A 24,784-nucleotide genomic window follows, 5' to 3' on the forward strand; every position below is an offset into this window, starting at 1 on the left:
AGATCATGTTACTGTTGTACAGGACTTTGGTTCAACCACACTTGGAATACTGCATCGCCAGATTACCAAAAGGATGTGGATGCTTTGGAGAGGGTGCAGAGAAGGTTCACCAGGATGTTGACTGGTATGGAGGGCGCTAGCTATGAGGAGAGGTTGAGTATATTAAGATTATTTACATAGAAATATGGAGGTTGAGGGGGGGAACCTGATTGAGGTCTACAAAAATCATGAGAGCTATAGACAGCATGGTTAGCAAGAAGCTTTGTCCCCCAGAGTGGAGGACTCAATTACTAGGGGTCACGATTTCAAGGTGAGGGGGGAAAAGTTTAAGGGAGATATGCGTGGAAAGTTCTTTACACAGAGGGTGGTGGGTGCCTGGAACACGTTGCCAGCAAAAGATGGTAGAGATGGGCACAATAGCATCATTTAAGATGTATCTAGACACATACATGAATGGGCAGGGAGCAGATCCTTGGAAAACAGGCAACAGATTTAGATAGAGGATCTGGATCTGTAGAGGCTTGGAGGGCCAAAGGGCCTGATCCTGTGATGTAATTTTCTTTGTTCAGAAACGAAGATTAGGGAACCTGACGCACAAAAAAAATGGTACTGAGGAGAGATTTACTTTGATGGATGTTGTGCATGTCTTAGATAAATAGGTGCTATTCTGCAAGGAATTGCTATATCTTAACAGGACTGGAAGTGCTGGGGTGGGGGGGGGGGTGCAGATGGCTTTAATTTATTGGCTGAGGTCCATTTTCTTTCTAGGCAACAAAACAAAAAAAATCAAGAAATAAAAACATTTTTGTATAATTTTGATCATGAATGTCTAATATCAATACAACTTAACAAATTCAATGAATCTCGCAGGGTATATAACACACTAGTTGATCACACAGGTATTTATGCCTCACTTAAGCCAAAGCAATCATTCGTTAGAATGCCAGAGGCAGGCGTATATTTAACACTGCTATCTGTATGCATTGACTGACTTCTGTCAGCAACTAGTTGCACAAAGAAATATCAAAAAACTGCAATGATACAATTTAAAACAAAACAAAAACAAAATTTTTTCTGGGCTGTTATAACCAATTAAATCTTACCTGTTGCAAAGCCTTTAAGTCTATTTTCTGGCTTTCTAATTTCGAGTAAAACTCATCAACTGCCTGAGCAAAAACAGAATTTAACGTCAGTATAAAAGTTTAAACATAAATAAGAAAGAGAGCGCCTTCACATTGCTATTGCTCATGCATCAGTGTCAAGCACTATCCCACTTCAGGTCCCTAAGTGATCCTTGAACTCAGACTGTCAGTGAACTAAGTAGCACAGAATATACACTATACCCAAGCTCAATCCTGCCTTCATTCGTACTTCAGAAGTTGCTTGGTAGTTATTAACAGCAGAAACTCTAACTAATAGACACCAAGACCAGCTGCTGTAGTCCTATCTGCATCCCAACTGACATTAACATATGCAGTACAGAGGGTGCTGAGTCGCTGTTTATTTGTATTCTGGGAGTAGACTTCACAATCAGTGCAGGCATGAAGGGTATTGCAGAAGAACGTGCTGCTAAGGAAAGTTATCCCCAAACATTACAAAGGAAGGGTGAGGCAAGGTTCAGAGGAGACAGAACATCGCAAAAGTAAGGTCAGTAGCAAGAGTGCCAGCAGGTAAATGAGCGCGAGCCTTAACTGTTTCGGGAAACTGTTGTTGGTAACTAACAGATAGGTTTTGAGAAATTGTTATCAGAGCAGACGGCATCAAAAGCTTCAACTTAGTCTTAAAAGTATTGAACATTGTAAGGTTTAATCAACTTAAAAAGGGGTAAGACATGGCAGGACAGCACCAAATTGTAGTCTGTTTCTCTTGCTCAACTTGGGAAGCCGGACACATTTCCAGCATCCAGGACCTGCATGTGCGCAAGTAGTGTCTCCAACTGCACCTCCTGAAAGCCAGAGTTTTGGAGTTGGAGAGGTTGGTGGGGAAAATGCGGAGCATTCATGAGGCGGAGAGTGTCGTGGATAGCATATAGAGAGAGGTGGCCACACTGCAGATTCAGACTCCACAGGCAGAAAGGGAATGGGTGAACATCAGGCAGATCAGGACAGCTAAGCAGGCACTGCAGAAGTCTCCTGTGGCTTTCCCCTGCAAAATAGATGTACCGTTTTGGATACCGTTGAGGGGAATGGCCTCTCAGGGGATAACAGCAGCAGCCAAATTCATGGTACCATGGTTGGCTCTGTTGCTGAGGGAGGGAAAGAAAGAAAGGCATAGAAATGCTGTACTCATAGGAGATTCAATTGTAAGTGGAATAGATATGTGTTTATGAGGCTACAAACTAGAGCCCAGGATAGTGTGCTGTCTCCCTTATGCTAGTGCCCTAGATGTCTCAGAACGTTTTCAGGGTATTCTGAACGGAGAGGGCGAAAAGCCAGTGGTCATGGTACATATTGGTATTCATGACACAGGCGAACAAAAATAAAGGATGAGGTCCTAAAAGCAGAGTATAGAGAACTAAGAAGAATGTTAAAATGTAGGACCTGAAAAGGTAGTGGCCTCAGGATTACTACCAGTGCCATGAGCTAGTCAAGAGTAGAAACAGCAAGAAATGCAGGGTGAACACGTGGCTGAAAAAGATGGTGTTTTGGGGGTGGTGGAATCCAGATACTTGTGGCATTGGGGCCGGTTATGGGGTAAGTTGGAACCTGAATGGGTTAAGTTGATGCCCTTGAGGGGATACTTGGTAGAGTGGTTGGCAATGGGTTTAAACTAGTGTGGCAGGGGTTGGGATTCAGCAGAGTAGGGTAGTAGATGCAGAAATTAAGGGTGAGGTGGAAACCAAGCAAACATGACTAAGAACAAGAACAGGCAGGGAAATACTGCTGAAAAGAGCAGGGGAGGTGGTCTGAAATGCAGGTGTTTCAATGCAAGAAGTATAACAGGCAAAAGTAGATGAACTTAGAGCTTTAGTTAGTACTTGGAATCATGACATTACTGTGATTACTGGGACTTGGCTGAAAGAGCAACTGGACTGGACTGAGAGCTGAATGTTCTGGGTTTTAGATGTTTCAGGTGTGATAGAAAGGGAGGTAAAAGGGGTGGGGAAATTCTTTTACTGAGAAGAGAGAGAGAGAGAGAGAGAGAGAGAGAGAGAGAGAGAGAGAGAGAGAGAGAGAGAGAGAGAGAGAGAGAGAGAGAGAGAGAGAGAGTGTGAGAGAGAATCTCTCAATGGTACAGAGGGAGGATACACCAGAAAACTCAAGCAGCAATGCTTTCGGGGTAGAATTCATGAACAGGAAAGGTGAAATCACATGTCTACATGGACTTCACAAATCCTTTGACAAGCTACCTCATGGCTGACTCACATGGTATCAGAGGTGAGCTGGCAAGATGGATACAGAACTGGCTTAGTGATCGGAGACGGGTGGTAGCAATAGAAGGATGCTTTTCAGGACAGAGGGATGTGACTGGTGGGGTTTCACAAGGATCAGTGCTGGGGGCTCTGCTGTTTGTGATCTTCATAAGTGATTTGAAGGAAAACGTTGCTGGTCTAATTCGTAAGTTTGTCAATGATACAAAGATTGGTGGAGTTGCAGATAGCGAGGAGGATTTTCAGAGGATACAGCAGGACATAGATCAGTTAGAGGCATGGGCAGAAAAATGACAGATAATTTAACCAGACAAAATGTAAGGTGATGCTTTTGGAATGTCAAATATTAGTGGAAATTTTACAGTGAATGGCAGAACTTTCAGGAGTAATGATATGCAGAGGGATCTGGGTGTTCAGATCCACAGATTACTGAAGGTGGCAGCACGAGTGGATAAGGTAGTTTAAAAAAAAGGCTGATGGCAAGCTTGCCTCCTTGGAAAGGGGCATTGAGTATAAGGATAGACAAGTTATGCTGTAGCTTTGTAGAGCCTTCGTTAGGCCACACTTGGAATATTGCATACAGTTCTGATCACCACACTACCAGAAGGATGTGGATGCTTTGGAGAGGGTAGAGAAAAGATTACCAGGATGTTATCTGGTATAGGGGATTTTAGCTCTGAAGAAAGGTTGGATCGACTGGGTTCGATTTCAATGGAACACAGAAGGTTGAGGGGCAACCCAATAGAAGTTTATAAAATTGTAAATAGCATGGATGGAATGGAAAGTATAAGGCTTTTTCCTGGGGTGGAGGGGTCATTTACTAGGGGACACAGGCTCAAGGTGGGGGTGGGGGTGGGGGAGTTTAATACAGATATGTAAGGCACGTTTTTCCACTCAAAAGTGTGGTGAGTGCCTGGAATGAGTTGTCAAGAGAGGTGGTGGAAATAGCAGCACCTGAGCGAGTACATGAATAGGAAGGGATTACAGAGAGATGGAACCTGTAAGTGAAAACAGTTTTCGTATGGAAGTGCCAAATATGCTGGCCCAGACATGGTTCTTGTTCTTTGAATGTGGGCCTTTCTGGTTTTTAATGGCCCAGTTATTCATGTTTTATTGTTAGAATAATACTTGAGTATTTTCCCCCCCACTTCAAAATGTATCACAATTTTGTACAAGATTTTATTGTCTGGTGATAGATAAATAATGCAAAACACATTTCTTATATTCTAAACTCAAAAATAAACAAACTGCAAAGTTAATAATTTGCCTTTCATATTCAATGTTTGATGGCAAGAGTTTTTCACTGAAAGCTTTATTTGCAGCATAAAATGTAATCTATTATCTATAACATTCTATCAGAAACAATTTTTAATGCCATAAATTTCCAGTAGTGATTACAGTAGTACAAATGGGACGTAATTGCCAGTCATTAATTTATATCATTTCTCCTGTCAAGCAATTCGTGCAAGACAGGGAGAACTAGCCATTTAGATAAAGAATTAGCTCAGAAATAGGATGCAGAGAGTGATGGAAGATTGCTATTTAGACTGGAAGCCTGTGGCCAGCAGTGTGCCACTAGGATCGGTGCTGGGTCCACTGATTTCATCATTAACATAAATTCTTTGGACGTGAACAGAAGAGGTATGATTAGTAAGTTTGTAGAATACACTAAAATTGGAGGTGTACTGGACAGTAAAGACGTTTACCTCAGAGTACAATGGGATCTTGATCAGGCAGGCTGGCGGGCCAAGCAGTGGCAGATGGACATTCATTTAGACAAATGTGAGGTGCTGCATTTTGAAAAGGCAAATCAGGACAGGAAATATACAATTTATGGTAAGGTCCTGGGTAGTGTTGCTGACAAAGAGAGACCTTGGAGTGCAGGATCATATTCCTCGCAAGCAGAGTTGCAGGTGGACAGGATGGCGAAGGCAGCGTTTGGTATGTTTGCCTTTACTGGTCAGTGCATTGAAAATAGAAGTTGGGAGGTCATGTTGTAGCCGTATAGGATGTTCGTTAGGCCACTTTTGGAATACTGCGTGCAATTCTGGTCTCCCTGTTGTAGGAAGGATATTGTGAAACTTCAAAGAGTTCAGAAAAGGTTTACAAGCATATTGCTAGAGTTGGAGGGGCTAAGCTACAGGGTGAGGCTGAATAGGCTGGGGCTATTTTCCCTAGAGCATTAGAGGCTGAGGGGGTAACTTTGTAGAAGTCTGTAAAATCATTAGGTGCATAGATAGAGTGAATAGCAGTGGTCTTTTCCACAGGGTGGGGGAGCCCAAAACTAGATGGCAGAGGTTCAAGATGAGATGGGAAAGATTTAAAAGGGATCTAAGGGGCAACTTTTTCATTCAGAGGGAGTTGCATGTATGGAATGAGCTGCCAGAGGAAGTGGTGGAGGCTGGTACAATTACAACATTTAAAAATGCACCTGGATGGATGCATAAATAGGAAAGGTTGAGGAGAGATATCAGCTAAATGCTGGAAAATGGGGCTAGATAAATTTAGGATATCTGGTCACCAAAGACAAGTTAAAACAAAAGGGTCGGTTTCCATGCTGTATACCTCTACGACTCCATGACTCAGAGATCAAGCAAACAGACGACTGCAGTAAACATCAGCACATATAATCAATCCCCATGAAAGAATACATACATAAGGGAATATTCGTCTTGTATTTTCAGCAAGTATATTTAAATTCAAGACTTTCCATTCCAGTTACTTTATTTAAGCATATGATTAGATGACTTGTTTGTTTTAAATACAGAATCCTAAATTATAGCATTGGCTATGAGAAAGTGTTCATATTTTTAGCCTGTTTTGCAAGAAGGTCTCAACAAGATAATTTTTAAAAAAGTTAAAAACACGTGTATTTCACAACCAAATTATCCCAATATAAAATAAAAATGCGATTTAGTATTTTGATTCATTTTGCTGTAAAATGTAATCAGTTACTAAAAAGCTAATCCATATCAAAGCCATACAGTAACATCAAACCAGAGTGCTGAAAGTAATAGATTTTAGAAAAAAAAAATGACATAGCATAATATTCAAATTATAACCAAAAAAATCACACAATTAGGGTCCATTTAAGATAATGCACTTCTCATGAGAAGCCTTGACCCCAAGCAACTTTCTTTCCCCTGCAACACGAACACGAGTATGTAACAATACCTTCTACATGACAGTCTTACAGCATGTGCTTATTGAAGACGTTATCCTATTTGTATTTGTTAAGAACTAAGTGTTAGAGACTGACATTCTGTTACTAGGCATCCCACACCATCCCTGAATATGACTGAATAGTTTTTAAACAAATATTAAAGGAAAAAAAATATAAAATCCAGAAGGATATTATTACCTTATCAAATGAGTCAAACACAATGCAAGAATAGTTTGCATGCTGCTCATAAAGAAATGGATGAAATTCCTCATAGCTGCAAAAAAGTAAACATTTTTTTTAAAAAGGCTGTCTTTCATCAATAGAGCCATAGTTCAAAGCAAGGAATGCAATACTTACGTCAACAACTCCTCAAATGGCTTGTCTGGATCCAAACTTGGCTTTCTGTCTTGTTTCTGTATTATATAACCCTAACCAGGAGTACCAAAAGAAAAAAATAGAATGTACATTTTATAGTTGTAAATAGTTTAAAATTTAAATAGCTATATGATTTTTAAAACCATCTTGACACATCAGCCTGAAATCTTTTGGTACACAGGTCACTCAAAGTGGCAACACAGGTGGAAAAGGTAGTCAACAATGCATATGGCATGCTTGCCCTCATCAGCCAGGGCAGTGAGTTTAAAAATTGGCAGGTAATGTTGCAAATTTAAAGAACGTCAGTTCGGCCATATTCGAAATATTGTGTTCTGGTCGCCACATTACCAGAGGAATATGGTGGCTTTGGAGAGGGTACGAAAATGATTTACCAGGATGTTGCCTTATATGGGGGACATTAGCTATGAGGAGAGAGTTTGGAGAAACTTGCGTTGTTCTCACTGGAACGAAGAAGGTTGAGGGGGGCCTGACAGAGGTCCACAATATTATGAAGGACATGGGCAGACTGGACAGTCAGAAGCCTTTTCTCAGGGTGGAAGGCTCAGTTAACAGGGGCCATGGGTTTAACGTGCAAGGGGCAAGGTTTAAAGGTGACGTACGAGGCAAGTTTTTTTTTAAAAGAGGATGGTGGGTCCTGGAACTCGCTGCCAGGAGAGGTAGTGGAAGCAGATACCATAGTGACTTTTAAAGGGTGCCTTGACAAATATATAAATAGGATGGGAGTAGAAGGAAAGGGTCCCCAGAAGGTTGGGGGCTTTAGTTGTGATGGGCAACATGTCGGTGCAGGCTTGGAGGGCCAAAGGACCTGTTCCTGTGCTGTAATTTTCTTTGTTTTTGTTTTTCCCAAATATTGGCCAAGTGTCAATTTCAGGGACTACCACTGAAGGTTTCTTTCTGAGCTCTAATGAGTTATCTCACCCTTTTCTCCTTTGCTCACCTTGTTACATACAGACAATGCCCAAGTCATGCACTCAAAGCAGAAAAGCTCACTAGTTCCAAGACCTCTCAGGATTCTTTTGTAAAAATGTATTCTCTCACACTGACAATGAATTCAAGCTGACATTTTTAGTTCAGTGTTACATCCTATTAAAATTCTTCTAAAGGTTTCTAAAATATTTTAAGCAATTAACTTTTGTTCTACGTTAAAATCATCTACAAATGTTGACATTCCTTTTTCTAGAGCTATATCCAAAATTCGCAATGAGCCTAGTAGACACTAGGCCACGATGGTATCAAAGACCATGAGATGCATTTACAGAATGGAAAATAACATAGTAAAAAAGGTGATTTGGAAACGCTAAAGAAATTAATCTGCAAGTCTACCTGTCCTTTAAAGTTAGATGTCATCTCCATAAATTCCTCAGCCGAACGTAGGGCAGCCAAAAGTTTCACTCCATCTAGAAAGAAAAAAAACATTAAAAACTTAATCTGATCAAAGCAGAATTTAATACTGTGAAAAATAAAGCAGAAAAACAACTGAATATATGCATGATTTCCAAAAGAATTTAAACACTTGCTTTCATTAATCAAATGGTTACATTTTTAGTGTAGTGTTTAATCCATTTCAAAATACAGTGATAAATTTAAAGACAAAAGTACACTTTATAAAAACAGAAACAGTTTGAATAGCAAACAAACAAAAAAAAGCAAAATTCAAAAACCAGAGAGAAATTTCACAGTTCCTACAGATTTACCTCTGGACAAATCAAAATCGTCATCTATTTTTGCATTACTAGAGAATCCAAACTTCATCAGGCAATGCTCAATCAATGTTGCTCCACAAGCTTTAAAATGAACAAACAGGAAAGTTTAGATAGGAAATTTCACATTTCAAATCAAAAGTCAATCAAACTATATTGTCAATATCCAATTTGAAAGATTGCTAGACACTTTAAATATACTTTATTACAGGCTCAATGCTGATTTGTGTATTAATCACATTCCACATATGGTTAAAACTTATATTCTACATATCACATCAGTCCACATACTCTGGAAAGCTAAATAAAACAAAGAACTGCGGATGCTGGACATGTGAAACAAAAACAAAGTGCTTGCCAACCTCAGCTGGTCCAGTAGCACCTGAGGGAGAAAGTAGAGTTCGCAATCTAAGTTCAGTGACTCTTCATCGGAACTAAAACATTAATTCTGCTTTCTCCCCAAAGATGCTGCCAGAATTTCACCTGCAATTTCTGTTTTTGTTTCTCTGGAAAGCTGATTTTTTTTAAAAAACACTGCTTAGACGTATCTCGGAAGCCAGCACTATGCCCTGGTATCCAACAGGAGATAATTACAGGCTACAAACAGTAGAGGTCTTGGGGTATAGTGCTGAGCGTCCTTATCTCTGAGCCAGAAACTTTGGGATTTAATCCCAGTTGATGGTCATGAAAGGCGCACAGTAAACAAAGGAGAAAGATGCTTTAAATAAAATCCAATGCAACAAGTTAGGCTTGCCGAGGGTGGAGAAGGGATTGCTTCCTGAGCAGTCACTGTTAAAGACTGGCGTCAATTGGGAGACAGACAGACAGACAGACAGACAGACAGACAGACAGACAATCTACAACAAGAACATTTAAAGTTTATAGCAAATTGTACACAAGTATGGTATGGCAACACAGCTAAGTAGAATGCCCAACCTATGACATGCAAATTGCCCACAACTTCCCACATAATCTATACAAGCACACGTCACTAACTACAGATTTCGGTGCTAGACCAACAGGTGGAATCACTATGGTGCATCCATGAGGCATAGAACTATGTAAATAGTACGTTCAGAGAGATGATCACTCCACAGGATGAGGCATACAGGGAATGGGTGACCACAAAGTAGTCCAAGAGAAACAGGATAGAGAGAAGATAACGCAGATCCACAGGTCATGGTCCACGCTGGTACCCATGAAATTGGCAGGACTGGCTGTGTGGTCCTGCAGGCAAAATTTATGGAGCTAGATAGAAAATTATCAAGGTGGAACTTGAAAACATTACCCCAGTGCCCAAGTATGTGTATATAAAGAAAAAGGATAAAACAGTACGCGTGGCTGGAAAGATAGTACAAGAGGTAGGACTTTTGATTGTTGGGGCATTGGAAACAATCACACCTGTACAGGCTAGACAGATTACACCTGAACATAGCCTGGGGCTGAATTCCTGTAAGGGTGCTTTGCTAGTGCTGTTGGGAGGATTTCAAACAAATTCAGCAGGACTGTGTAAATCAGAAAATATATTATACAATAAGACCGCAGAGACAAGAAAGGAAAAGGAAATCAGATATAAATCAGGGTTACACTATTATTCTAATGCACACAGTATAGTCAATAAGAATTGTAAGTTTCAAGTGTAGAATAATGATTCTCAAGCTATAACAGGGACATGACTCAAGTAAAGATAGGTCTGGATTTAAATATTCCCCACTATATGGCGTCTAGAAAAGATAGGAAAAAGAAAAACTGTTTTCTCAGGTTCCAGACAGCATTGGGGTGCAGTAGAAAGGATTTCTCAGCAGTATTCACAGACAGAGTTGGTTTGGCCAGAACAAAGGGCCAAGAAGGATGCAATCATATTGCTCAGCATGATCTACAGACTACCAATTAGTGGAAGGGTGTACAGGAAAAAATCTGCAAGGATATTATAGCAAGGTAAAAGTATCATACAGTAACTGCAATGAGGAACATTAACTACCCAAATTTGACTGAAATAGTGGTACTGTAGTGTAAAGAGCCCAGAGGGACAAGTATTCCTACACTGTGTTCAGGAGAATTTTCTACAGCAGTACTTGTTCAGTACAAGAAAAAAGACAGACTGCACCCAACTCTTGGAAACAAGGTGGGCCATGTACAGCAAGTGTCAGTGGGGGGAGAACCTAGGGCACAGTATTCATAGCATCATATTGTTCAGAATGACAATGGGACAGGACAACCCAAGGTAAAACAATTCACTGGAAGATAGATTATTTTAATGTGGCAAGAACAATAGGTTGGATAGACTGGAACCAAGGGTTGGGTGGGGGAATCTTTAGCTAAACAATGGGCTATCTTCAAAGATGAGACAGTTCAGACATAGTTGAGGACAAAAGGTAGGACAAACAAACCAGAGCTCCCTGCCTGAAAAGGAGACAGAAATTAAGAGAAAAAAAAAACAGAAAAGCAGTGTGCTTATAACAGATTATAACAGATGCCAGGTAGAAAATACAATGAGAACTAATCTGAATACAGGAAGCTCAAAGGGGAGTGAAAATGCAAATCGAAGTAGGGAAGACAGATTAAGAAAGAAGTCTAGCAGCAAACAAAGTGAAATCCCAAAGTCATCTGTAGGCACATAGAAAAAGGATGTTAAAAGGAGCACATGAGTATGATTAGAGATCAAAAAGATTATTTACACATAGCTGAGGTGTTAAATTAATGCATTGCATCTGTCTTTATAAGGAAGGTGATGCCGCCTGAGCCAGGGAAACAGAGATGAAGGACAGTCATTAGAATGGTTTAAAATTGATAAAATGATGTGACTGTAATGAATATGCCACGTATACTTAAATTTGATGAGACACCAGGACCACATGAGATGCATCCAAGGATACTGAAGAACGTGAAAGTGAAAACTGAAGATGCACTGGCTGTAATTTTTCAGTATTCCTTGAACTCGAGTGTTATTGGAGAACTAGAGAATGGCAAATGTCACATCTACGTTTAGAGAAAGGATACATGTTAAGATCTGCAAGTGCAACTAGTCAGTTTAAATTTTAGAGGTGGGCAAAATTCTTGAAACAATTATTCAGAGTAGAATTAACAGTCGCATGACAAGAGGAGAGTAAATTAAGAAGCAGTAGGAATTTCTTGAGAGGAAACTGTATTTAACTAACTTGCTGGAGTTTATTGGAAAAATAACAGTGTGCTGATGAGGGCAAAACTGTTGATGTGGTGCCCATGGACTTCCATAAGGTGTTAAATTTAGTGCCACACAGACTTGTAAGAACAGTTATAGCTCATGGAATTAAAAGGGGCAATAGCAATAGGGGTTTAAAAAAAAATTAGTTGAGGGATAGCAAACAAAGTGTAATGGTCAATGGATATTTTGAATTGGAGAATCATTCATGGTAGGGTTCTCCAGGGATTAGTTTTAGGAACCCTGCTTTTCCTAATATATGTTGACAATCTGGAACTTGGTATGGAGGGGACAATTTCCAAGTTTCTAAATGATACAAAACCTGGAATCACTGTAAATTGTGGGGAAGACTGTGTAAAACTGAAATGACACTGACAAGTTGTCACAGTAGGCAGATAGGTGGCAGATGAAGTTCAATGCAGAGAAGTGTGAGCTGATACATGTGGGTAGTAAGAACTTAGAGAATCAGTATAAAACAAAGGATTCAATCCTAAAGTGTATGCAGGAGCAGAGAAACCTGGGTGTAAATGTGCATAAAATCACTACAGGTGGCAGGGAAGTTCAAAACTGTTTTACAGTAATGGATCGGGGGTGAGAAATTGCAGTTATGATGATAGATTGCCAAAGAAAAGGGGAAGAGGATAGCTGATAGAAATACAGAACATTGGATTAGGAGGTCATTCAGCCCATTGAACATGCTCCATTACTCAGGAGGATTGTGGCTGATACACAATCTAAATATCATCCTCCTGCCTGCTTGCCACACTTCTTGATGATTTAATTTGCAGAAATCTATTATTTTCTTTAAACCTATTCGGTGACTTGGCCTCCAAAGCAAGGTAGACTCATCACCCTTTAAGTGACCACATTTCTCCTCAGCGGCCTAGTTCATTTCCGAAGACTGTGTTCTCTTGTTCTATACATTCCCAGATAGTGGAGACATCATTCCTGCTTCCAGTTTGTCAAACTTTGTTGCATTTTATAAATATCAGTCATATCCCCTAGACTCCAATGAATTCAGGCATAGCCAACCCAATCTCACCTACGCAACAATCTTGCCCTTCCATAAAAAAAACAGTCTGCTCAACCTTCACTGCAAGTATATCCATTCCTACATTTGGGTGGCACGGTGGCTCAGTTTCAGCACTGCCGCCTTACAGCGCCAGGGACTCGGGTTCAATTCGACCCTCGGGCAACTGTCTGTATGGAGTGTGCGTGTTCTCCCCATGTCTGCGAGGGTTTCCTCCAGGTACTACGGATTCCTCCCACAATCTAAAGATGTGCGGGCAAGGTGGATTGACCATGCTAAATTGCCCATAGTGTTCAGGGATGTATAGATTATGTGTGTTTATGGGGGGGGGTGGGTCGGTGTGGGCTTGCTGGGCCGAAGAGCCTGTAACCACACTGTAGGGATTCTATGATCGATGATCTTCTACATAAAGGGACCAAAACTGCACACAGTACAGTTGGATCCTCATCTCAGTCTATACAACTGCAGTAAGATATGCTCGTTCCTGCATTCAAATCACTTTTGCAATGAAGGCCAACAAGCCACTTGCCTTCTAAACTACAAGATGCACTTAAAGCTTTATTTCAGTGATTGGTGTATAAGGCCACTCAGGTTCTGTTGTGATCAATATTTCCCAAAATCTGTCACATGACAGTCTGCAATTTCACTTTTCTTGCCAAACTGGATAACATCACACTTATCCCCAATGCCACCTAGTTTTGTGGTCAACAAATTTGGAAATATTACATTTGATTCACAAATCAAGATTGTTGATATACAGTGCAAATGGCTGGCACCCAAGCACTGAACCCTGTGGTACCCACTAGTTATTGACTTCTTTTCTGTAAAAGGCCCATTCATTCCTACAGAGATAGTAGGAACTGCCAACGCTGGAGAATCCGAGATATCACTGTACAGAGCTGGATAAACACAGCAGGAAAGCTGATGTTTCGGGTCTAGACTCTTCTTCAGACCCTTAATCCTAGGCTGTCTCTTGTCTCATAGCCAATTCTTAATCCATGACAATATATTACCCCAAACCCATGTTCACCAATATAATGTCTTAAATTGGAATTTATTAAAGGCTTTCTGAAAAGCCAAATACACGGCATCCTTATCAATTCTATTAGTTTTATACTCAAAACTCCAGTAGAGCTGTCAAAAACGGTTTTCCTTCGTAAATCCATGCTTTGTCTAATCTCATTGATATATTCGAAATGCCCTGTTATCACATACTTTACAAAAGACTCTAGAATTTTCCCTACTATGTATGTTAAACTAATCATAGTCTGTAATCCCCTATATTTCCTTCCCTCATTAAAAATAATGAGGATGTATGCGCCATCCTCAAATTTGCCAGGACAATTCCAGAATCTACTGGATTTTGGAAGATGACAGCCAGCATATCCACTATTGAGTACTCTGTGATGCAGATTATAAAGTTCAGGGTGCAATCAGTTTCAATACCATTAATTTTTCCAGCACCACCTTTCGATTAATACTATTCTCCTTTAATTCCTCCTCATGAGACCCATGTTTCCCTAACATTTGAGCAGTTGTGTCTTTTCCCGGAAGACAGAACTAAAATGGTTGTTTAATTGTTTAATCATTTGTTTGTTCTCAGTTATCATTTATACTGTTCCAGGCTGTAAGGGACCTGCATTTGCTTTCAATTTTCTTTTTTAAGCACATACTTCTACAAGCTTTCGGTCCACTTTTATGTTCCTTAACAGGTTACTTGTTTTCTTTTCTTAAATTGGTTGGTTCTTCTTTACTGAGTTCCAATCTGCACCCAATCCCAGTCTAACTACCTTTTTTTTCAGCAACTTTCTTTGGACTTAATAATATCCTAATTTCTTTTGTTCACCATCGTTGGGCTACTTTTCCTGTTGTTCCCTGCTTATGCAAAAACACAACCATCGCAATGCATATATTTGTCCCTTAAATATTAGCCATTGCCAGTCATGACTTTCAATGAAATTACCCATACAACCATAACCAACTCACCCTTCATACCTTTGTAGTTTCCTTGGTTTAGATTTCAGAATTTAGTTTTGAATTGGACAACTTCACTTTTGAACTCAAAGAAGAATTGAATGTTATGACCCCTCTTCCCGAAGGAAACCTTCACAACAAAATTAATTAATCCCTTCTCTTGGCATGGTACCAAATCTAGGATAGCCCATTCCTAGTTGGGTCCTTGAAGTAATACTCTTAAAGAAAAAATATCTTGCACACAATCCAGAAATTGATCTGCCACTGTATTATTGCTAATAGAGTTTGTCCAGTCCACATGTAGATTAAAATCACCCATGATTACTAACAGTGCCCTAGTTGGAGGCTTCTCTAAAGTTTCCATTTAATGTTGAGCCCTACCTTACCTCCATTGTTTGAAGACTTATAGATAATTCCCAATGATTATCACTCCTTTCTGCTTTTTAGTTCCACCAAAACAGTTTCTATATCTAGGTTTGCTGTGTTGATACTTTTGCACCTTTCCTTTAGGTCACAGCCATAGAAAAATACAGCACAGAAACAGGCCCTTCAGTCCAACTTGTCCATGCCAGTCAGATACCCTAAATTAATCTAGTCCTATTTGCCAGCATTTGATCCATATCCCCCTAAACCCTAGTCTTTCAACCTACTTAAAATCTGTTACAACAAAAACTTTTCCAGTTCTGATGAGACTTGTAACATTAACTCTTGATTTGATCTCCACATGTACTGTCTGATTAGCTTCATTTTCTGGCATTTTCTGATTTTAATTTTTATTTCCAGCATCTGCAGTATTTTATTCTGTATCTGCAATACTTGAATACTTACTTTTCTCAATTTTTTTTTCCACGTCCCATTAAGCACATTATAACACAACTAGCATATTGGCACCTCAGATTTCTTGATTTTGATAATTTATCTACTGCACTTTTTTTTAAAAACTCACAAAGGTGGGGATTGAGTGCTTTCTTTATTTGTTCTCCTTTCGGTGTATTAGCCAAGACCTCGCTCAACCTATAGAACAATTAGAAATTTCAACAATTACAAAGAATGGAAACCTTAATTATTTCAATATATAGGTGCATCAATTGGAAATTGAAAATTACGTTATGCAGGAATTTTCTACTGGACTGAATCTGGTTAAATTAGTTCCTAAGATCAAAACAATGTCCCCCTTTTCATTTTGTGTGTACTTACTTCCGCAAAGGGGTCTTATTGAATTAAAATGCAAATTGAATTGATTTCAGAAAGTTTTCCATCATTTTTTTTTGCTGCGGAATGTACTACCTGCTGCAGCCCTAAACGTTACGCCCGAAGAAATGTATTCCAAGGATGGTCCAAGTCCTCTCAGATTCAAACAATCAATAACTTTTTTGTACTTCTGGAAAAACAATCACTTCCTTTTAAAAGGACAGGCAAACAGGATCAGTGGATTGAGCTATTTTTTGGCCAATGTTGGATAGCAATCAAAAGGGATACTAGGCCATTTGCCATCACCACTCCAGTAGTCCTGCAGCAAAATACTTTCCACTAATTCTGGATGAATTCCCTTTCTAATGGGTATATCTCTGCCAGCATTATTTCAGGTCCCAGAGATGAACAGAATACTGAAATACAAGTGGATTAAGTTCTATTCACGGTGTGCTTTGTACAACTTTACTTTCATCTGGGGATGAGAAAGGAAACTCAATTCAATACCTTGTAGCTAGTGACAATCTGAAATACAACTGAATTAATGCTGAATGAATCACTCCTCAATGTTTAAATAAGCGGGAAAACAGACACACTACTGCACTCATCTCATCTATCACCAAGTCTACAACATTTTCAAACTACTGAAACAAATATTAAATAAGGGCTTGAAAATTTGTTGAAGTATTCATTCTGTAATTGATGAGGGGTTGAGCCAGTCATCCTAAACACAAAAGATGAAGTTTAAAATCTATTGAAACAGTATCATAGAGTTTAAATTTAAAAAATATTTGCCTTCCCCATCTGAACAGTAGTATTCTTGCAAGGTGAAAACTGCAGGGTTATTTTTTAAAAAGCCTCAAGTTTTAAATAGTTCAGGCCTCCCAACTCTGGTTCCAGGTAGATGTTGAGGCGCTCCATCAAATATATGCCCATTCTACACCTGATTTGAAAATTGTCTTGTAATTTTGTTCATTCTGCTCTGTATCTTTCCAACATTAAACAGGTACGAGATAATGTAGTCAATTGTTTTTGTTTTTAAAAGAAATGGCTGATACAAAACTCCAATATCACATACTGCTTTCTAAATCCTTTCACAATTTCATAAAGTGTTATTTAATGCACGCTCATAACAGGGAATCTGAAACAATGAACAAAAAAAATTGCCAATGATTTCAGAATTGATAGTCAATAGCTTTGTCGAAGAGACAGGCACACCACAAATGAGAAGAGGAAGAGCAGACCGAAGAGGACTTGGACAGCAGAATTTTTGTATCATCATGTCTTAAGTTTGAGCAAAAGTTTTTGAAGGGTGCAAACTGAGAAGTTGGCCAGGATAGCATCAGAATAGTTAAATCTAGATGTAGCTTTGGCATGGGTAAAAAGGTTTCAGCAGCAAATGATGAAGACAAGTTTGGAGGTAAAGGTGGAAGTACGTAGTCTTGGTGATAGTGAATGTGTATTGGAAGTTCATTACAAGGGTCAAGCAAACAGCACGGACAGGGAAGAGATGGGTTGTAAGAGGCGCATTACAAATAAAGCAAGGAAGGTTCAAGAAGGCAATTCTAGAACTCGGGACCCAGGCAGTTGAAGGCACAACCATCACTCATGGAGCAAGTAAAATCAGGGAAACGCAAGAAGGTAGAGTTGAAGCAATGCAAAGATCTCAAACAGTTTGAGGGGCTGAAAATATTACAAAGACGGGGACAACAATGCTTTATTTACAAACTGATAATCTGTCTGGACAATCCCAAGTAGTTGTAACTTTATACAAAGCACATGATTGGTCAGGAAAAACATGTTTTAATGTTGAATACCTGATCTCCTAAATAACATAATAAAGTTTAGGTACCACAGATGTCATCACACTTAATAAAATTCATCTTCATTACAAAATCAAGTTGGGTACTTGAATTGAAAAGTATTGCTTGAAGCAAAGTATAACACTTCATCCACCAGAAACATTACAAAGTTAAGGCAATGCCATAAATATATCTAGATTTCATTAATTTTTAATCATTTGCATGATAAAAGTACCTCTCTAAAGGTAGTGGAGGCTCTGGACCTTTAGCATGATCAACAGGATATCGTTCACGAACAGCAAACTTCACATCTTGTACCTCATCAGTACGGAAACGCAGGAGATTTAGAATTGTATACTCGTTGTCAGTGAGGATTATGTTACCCTGCAAGTAGACAGATAGAAAATATTAAAATTAAAAATCATGGTAGAAACAAAGAATCACAAGTAGATTCAAATTTTTTGAAAACATCAGGTACAAGAAGCCATCCCATAACATTTGAATTTTACAGCTTCAATTAAATGGTAGGACACGAAGAAAACACAAGTTTGTCCTTTGTACCAGTCAGCATTAAGGAGGCTGATATCAACTAACTGTGGGGAAAAAGAAAAAAAAATCACAAAGACAGGCCATTTAGACACACAAATTTCTTCCATTCCGTTTAGTCTAACTCAGCTTGTCTCATGTATTCATCTCTTTTCTTTTGAAAGTAGCTATGTTAATTTGCTTTAAGCACTATCCAAGGCAGCAAGTTCCTCATTTTAACAAATAACTTTACATCGGGAGAGATAACAAGTGAACATATTACTTATTGTCATATATTAGACTCTCTGTTTAAAGATTCTGACTATTATTTAAGCATCAGGTGAAACCCCGAAAACCTTATAAATAAACCATTCAGTTTGGAGAATTCTGAAGGGTTTATAGAAGATGGATGCATAAAGTATTGCTCCTGTAAAGGGAAGAAATGTTCTAAAAAATCTCAGCAAGGAATTTTGTAACAGATCCAGACTAAAAGTTTGGGCAAAACTCTAAAGGGATTATTTGTAGCTGAGAAAGTTTAAACTCAGGTGCACAAAGGCTCCACGAAGAGGCAGACTGAGAATTGAAGTCAAAATTAAATTAAACCTTTGCAGTTGACAAACAAGGGAGATTCTCTCCTGTGTGAGCAATATAAAGGGTTGCTTTTGGGATATGTGAAGAAGTGCTTTTTGCAATAAATGGGAATATATTTATTTTGAAATCTTTAAACATGACGGACATTTGGTTTTGTTTCTTCTAGATTATCTTCATTTCTTTTGCACAATAATTATTTTGCATAACAAACTTCTGCAATATTGTGTGTTTGTAATTCATAGACAGACCACCTCATTAAAACCAAAATAAAAGCTGTTCTATTAAGCCAGATTTCAGCCTAGGATGGGAGCAGGCCAAAACAACATCAGCTGGGATCAGAACTGTTATCCAGGGGAGTTCGGGAATTGTTTGTCCTAGCTTTCCCTTTTCAGGAAATATACCATGACAGTACTCAAACATTGCTCTTTAATGTGTAGGGAGTTCTATCTTTAAGAATAACAGCAACCTTGCCATTTCAATAAATCATCTTGCTCCCATGCTGACGCTTTAATCCTAGGCCCACTACAACACTCCAACAAAACTCAATGCAAGATGGAAGAACACCTCATTTTTCCACTTAAGAAACTTAGACTCTAAGACTCAATATTAAGTTCAACAACTTCAAAGCATGACCTCTAACTGGTACAAAGGACAAACTTGTGTGTTCTTTGTGTCCTACCATTTAATTGAAGCTGTAAAGTTCAAATGTTATGGGATGGCTTCTTGTACCTGATGTCTGATTATAACCACTCCACTTCGTTAGGTTTTGCTCCCTGCAGAGCAGGGCCATTTTCTTTTCACACCTATAATTTACACATTTTACATCTCTATCTCTCCTTTACTATCATTAATAATCCCGTTCCTTTGCTTTCAGCAGCCTCACCTATTCTGCTTACTTCTCCCCCACTACTGTCAACAGCAGAAAAATCACAAATATCCCAGCCCATTTCAATTCTGGAAAAGAATGAAAATCGGATTGGAAACATTGATTCTGTCTCTCCATATATGCTGCTAGGCTTTCTGAATTCCTTCAGCATTTCTGTTCTTAATGTACGTTTCTTGCAGGGTGGACACATGCTGCGGCAGGAAATTCTCCTGAACATAGTCTAGAAACACTTGCACCTTATTGTTGACTTACATCATCAGTATTCCAAATCTAGATTTGGGAATTTAAAATCCCCCATTATAACTACTCTACTCTATAATGGTAGCACTGCCCTGATTTTGCTGCAGATTTGTTCATCTACATCCTTCCCACTAGTTGGTATCTAAACACTAAATCAAGTAATAGAAATGAACCATTTTTCTTCCTCAGCTCTAGTCAAATTGATTCTGTCCTTGAATCCTTCAACACATCCTCTTTTTTCAGCACTGCAAAGCACTCCTTAAACAAGTTAGCCATCCCTCCTCCTTTCTTCCTTTTCTACCTTTTAAGTATTTTGCATCCAGCATTATTTAACACCAGTTCTGCCTTTCCTTCAGCCAGGAAAGGCAGAACTGGTGTTAAATAATCACCACAATATTATTTCCACATGGTAGTCTGTGCCTTTAATTCCTCAACTTTATTAGCTAGGCTCTGCAAATACATGCATACACAATCCCTATTTAGACTTCATTACTTTCTAATTGAGAAATCCTCCACAACTGCTCTTCTCTTTTTTCTACACCCCCACCATCACCCACCTACAAAGATACAGCTGAGCTGCGTATGGTGCCACAAACGTAGCTCTGAATGCAGTTCCTTGATGAAACAGCATTTTCACCATCCCAAAAAAAACACTAATTTGTGAACAAGACTACCGAGGACTTTCGCACTTCGTGGCAGTCACATTTTTCCTTTCTGCTTCCAGGTCCTTAAGGTGTGGTGTGACCACCTCACTGACTGTGCTATTCACAATTTTCTTCCTACACCGGTGGCTGTCTATGGATACCAGGGGGTCAGGACTTCTAACATATTACAGGCCATGCATTCCACTCGACTAAGCCGCACTGCTACGTCTTAACTTTTCCTTCCTTACATTTATTTTATCTGCTTTGAATTGCTTATATTACTTTATTACCATGGGAAGGGAGTGGTCCAGTTGTATTAGATGAGATGAGATTCCCTACAGTGTGTAAACAGGCCCTTCGGCCCAACAAGTCCACACCGCCTCTTGGAACATCCCACCCAGACCCATTCCCCTATAACCCACACATCCCTGAACACTACGGGCGATTTAGCATGGCCGATTCACCTAGCCTGCACACCTTTGGACTGTGGGAGGAAACCGTTCACTACAGTATTAATTTAGAGACGAGGCAATGTTCTGGGGGACCTGGTTCTAGTCTCGTCATGGCAAATGGTGGAATTTAAATTGAATAAAAATCTGGAAATAAGAGTCTACTGATGGCCATGAAACCATTGTTAATTGTCAGGTGAAAAAAACCCATCTGGTTCACTAATGCCCTTTAGGAAAGGAAACGAAACAAGGAAACTATCATCCTTAGCTGATCTGCACTACGGGCGACTCCAGATGCGCAGCAAACAGTAGACTCTTAAATACCCCTTGGGTAGCTAGGGCTGGCCTAACTAGTGATGCCCTCATCTTGTGAATAAGAAAATGACCCCTACTTCCCTGGTGTTTTCAGTTAGCTACTGAAAGTAGCAATTTAAAAAGATTGCCTCCAATAAGTTTAGTACCAGAGAGTTAACTTAATGAAAACAAGTAGGAGCACTTCCTTCCCACTCAGCGCACTTTACTTCTGACAGAAATCTCTATATTATAGTAGCTCTTTCTCCCCTGTGCACCTAATTCCCAGATATATTCACTCAGCCTCCATCTCAAATCAGGCAAAGTTGTACAGAATCTCTACATGGTATCTACCGAGATACACAGACATTTTGCAGCATTCCAAGCACCAAAAATCTTAAAGATAAAGAATCCACATTTGAAAGAATTATAGTTTAGAGCATGCTATTCTTCAAATGAGTATGTATATGTACACACAAACGAAATAGAAAAAAAAAAGTAAAATCAGAACTATACCAAATACTCGAAATAATTCAATCTGGTATACAATAACATTATTTTTTGTCCAAATGGACAACTAACGACAATTGCAGTATTATTTACAGAAACCTGAGGCTTATCCCAAGAAACATGAAACACAAAAGAATGAGGAAGAATGCCCACATTTAATAGTTTTTTTTTGCCTGAAATCTGAAATGTTGTCAATTTTGTACAACAGTGAACCTACCCAAAACATGTAAAGAAAAGGGAATTTGAGTGGCTTACTCGGTCATATAGTTCAACGATCAAGTGATAGGCTGCTTGATCAGAGCCAAATTGGAAATCAACTATCCTATCAACACCAAGTTGCTTAATGTGGATCAATCTCCGTGATTTCAAATGTTTACGGCACTGTAAACAAAAGGAAAATAAAAATCAGTTTCCGCAAAGATTCTCTGTAAATTAAACACCGAAAGTAAGGTGAGACTGATAGGAGAAAGGAGAGGATGTCTATTTTGTGACTGAATCGGGACTAGAGGGAAACAGGAAGATCTGCCATTTCTCATTTAAATTTCAAAATAAACACAGCATATTTGACAGATTCAGTAACCAGAGAGTATTTTTAAAGCTGTTTTATAAAACAATGTAGAAACAATGAAAAGAGGAAGCCATTCAACCAACAATGACTATGCCAACTCTCTGCAAGAGCAAACTGACCAACAAATAACTGCATCCTTTTTCTACAGCCCTGTATATTCTCTTCAGATGCTTATCTAATTCCCATCTGAATTTTAGAATCGAATTAGCCTCCATCATGTTCCCAAGCATTGCAGTCTAGCTCCATCAGTTGGACAAGTTTTTGTTGCCATTGCTCCTTTTGCCATTCACCTTAAGTTGGTGTCCTCCGGTTTAAAACCTTTCTGCCAATGGGAATTAACTAAATTATGAAGAAAAAAAACACACATTCTTACAATTAAAAGCACTGTTTCTAAGTCTCTCCCAAAACAATCATTTAACTCAACAACAGTAAAATTACTTCATGTGACTGGCTCTAATAGCTTATGTTTCCCGTTCTATAGATGTTGTAATTGTAAAGCTCATATCCACCAAGATAATGAAAATAAGAATTCTTTTGGGGAAAAAAAATGAATTCAAATGGTTGCTAAACTACCACCTGTACTTTCAGTTATTACTTGGAAGATGCTACAGACTTGAACTAAATGGAAGATATAATTATATATTAAGGATACAGATAAAAACCAAAAGAACTGCGGATAGTGTAAATCAGGAACAAACACAAAGTTGTGGGAAAAGCTCAGCAGATCTGGCAGTATCTGTGAAGGAAAAATCAGAGTTAACGTTTTGGGTCCAGTGACCCTTCCTCAGAACTGATGTTGGCTGGGAAAATGTCAGTTTATGTGCTGTAAAAGGGGAGGGGGATGAGGCACGTCGTAAACGATAGGATAGAGCCTAAAGAAAGAGAAGAGCAGGTGGACAGACAAAGAGTTGATAACGATCAGGCTGGGAGGATGAACAGTTGTTGATGGGGACTACTTGTGACTAATAACAGATATTGTGTAATGGCAGGCTGTGTGGTAACAAGACCTGGTGTAAGGGGTGGGGGGTCTGCGACATGGAAGAGTTTCAGCCCTAAAATGACTGAACTCAACCAAGAGAGTTTGAGTTCAATCATTTTAGGACTGAAACTCTCCCATGTCCCAGTTACCTGTTATTAATTATAGTCACCATTTACAACTATTCGCCCTCCCAGCCTTATATTATCAAATAAAGCTGAAAGAACTGCGGATGTTGTAAATCAGGATCAAAGACAAAGTTGCTAGAAAAGCTCAGTAGGTCTGGCAGCACCTGTGAAGGAAAAAAAACAGGAGTTAACACTTTGGGTCTGGTGACCCTCCCTCAGAACTGGTCATTATCAACTCTTTGTCTGTCCAACTGCTCTTCTCTCTCTTGAGACACTACCCTATTACTTATTCCCTACCCCATCTCCCCTTTTTCTGCATATAAACTGACATTTTCCCAGCCACCGTCAGTTCTGAGAAAGGGTCACTGGACTCGAAACGTTAAACTCTTTCTCCTTCACAAACGCTGCCAGACGTGCTGAGCTTTTCCAGCAACTTTGCTTTTGTTAAGGCTACAGATGTTCAATATGCAGTGAAACTAACAAAACTTACTAAAAATGTGGTAAATTTATAAAACTAAGAATTCTACTGTAAGTGATGATCACTTTTTACCTTCATTGCAAAGCCTGAAGGCATCATATTCTTCGGCCATTCAAACTCAGTTGTGTGGATCCGGATACCAGATTCAACCAAAAGCACAGCTTTTGATTCTGGCCTGCAAAATGGAAAAAAAGACAGAAAAGAAACAAGCTAGCTATAAAGTGTGGGAGTCTGTTAATATATGCACAGTAAACTAACTTTGCAATTACATGAATTAGGAACTGTAGAATCACACAGTATAGAGGCCCTCTGGCCCATCAAGTCTCTAATGCCAAAACAAGAGCAGGCCCCTCAAAGCTGCTCCTCCATTCAAAACACGATGGCTGAACTGATTATTTCACATTCCTTCGCATCCCTGATAACTAAGCAAAAAGGGTGAAAGTTGTGGACTAGACTAAACCCCCTGCAAATATAAAACGAGGAGATAGCCTAGACCATAACTTTTATCTAAGTTAAAGGCAAGTGTAAGATGCTGTATTCCAGGTGTACTTCAATGCAAATTACTTCGTTTTAAGTAAAATATACTTTCTTATCCTACAGTTAAAATATAAACAAAAGAAATAAAGAATTAGTATAACTAACTCTACTGGAAAACGTAACACAATATATTATTATTTACTAAACAGCAAGT

At 39.1% G+C, this 24,784-nt stretch overlaps 1 protein-coding gene across 5 annotated transcripts in view; it reads right to left on the minus strand.

Annotated features, from left to right (window-relative positions):
- Positions 1-24,784, minus strand: part of LOC125455713 (ribosome quality control complex subunit NEMF-like) — a 109,624-nt gene that overhangs the window by 70,985 nt on the left and 13,855 nt on the right. For 4 of the 5 annotated variants that reach the window (XR_009446230.1, XM_048538060.2, XM_048538061.2 and 1 more), the window contains 9 exons: positions 24,166-24,268; positions 22,199-22,324; positions 18,043-18,191; positions 15,761-15,828; positions 8,624-8,713; positions 8,253-8,326; positions 6,891-6,961; positions 6,732-6,807; positions 1,104-1,166 (listed from right to left, as the gene is read on the minus strand). Coding sequence is in view for 4 of the 5 variants with exons in the window: in XM_048538060.2 (XP_048394017.1) it covers positions 1,104-1,166; positions 6,732-6,807; positions 6,891-6,961; positions 8,253-8,326; positions 8,624-8,713; positions 15,761-15,828; positions 18,043-18,191; positions 22,199-22,324; positions 24,166-24,268 (820 nt within the window). In the remaining variant the exon portion in view is untranslated. The remainder of the gene's footprint in view (positions 1-1,103; positions 1,167-6,731; positions 6,808-6,890; positions 6,962-8,252; positions 8,327-8,623; positions 8,714-15,760; positions 15,829-18,042; positions 18,192-22,198; positions 22,325-24,165; positions 24,269-24,784) is intronic. The other variant, XM_059649096.1, reaches the window with a different exon arrangement.

The sequence above is a fragment of the Stegostoma tigrinum genome, chromosome 10 (genome assembly GCF_030684315.1).
Source record: "Stegostoma tigrinum isolate sSteTig4 chromosome 10, sSteTig4.hap1, whole genome shotgun sequence".
NCBI classification, from domain to species: Eukaryota; Metazoa; Chordata; class Chondrichthyes; order Orectolobiformes; family Stegostomatidae; genus Stegostoma; species Stegostoma tigrinum.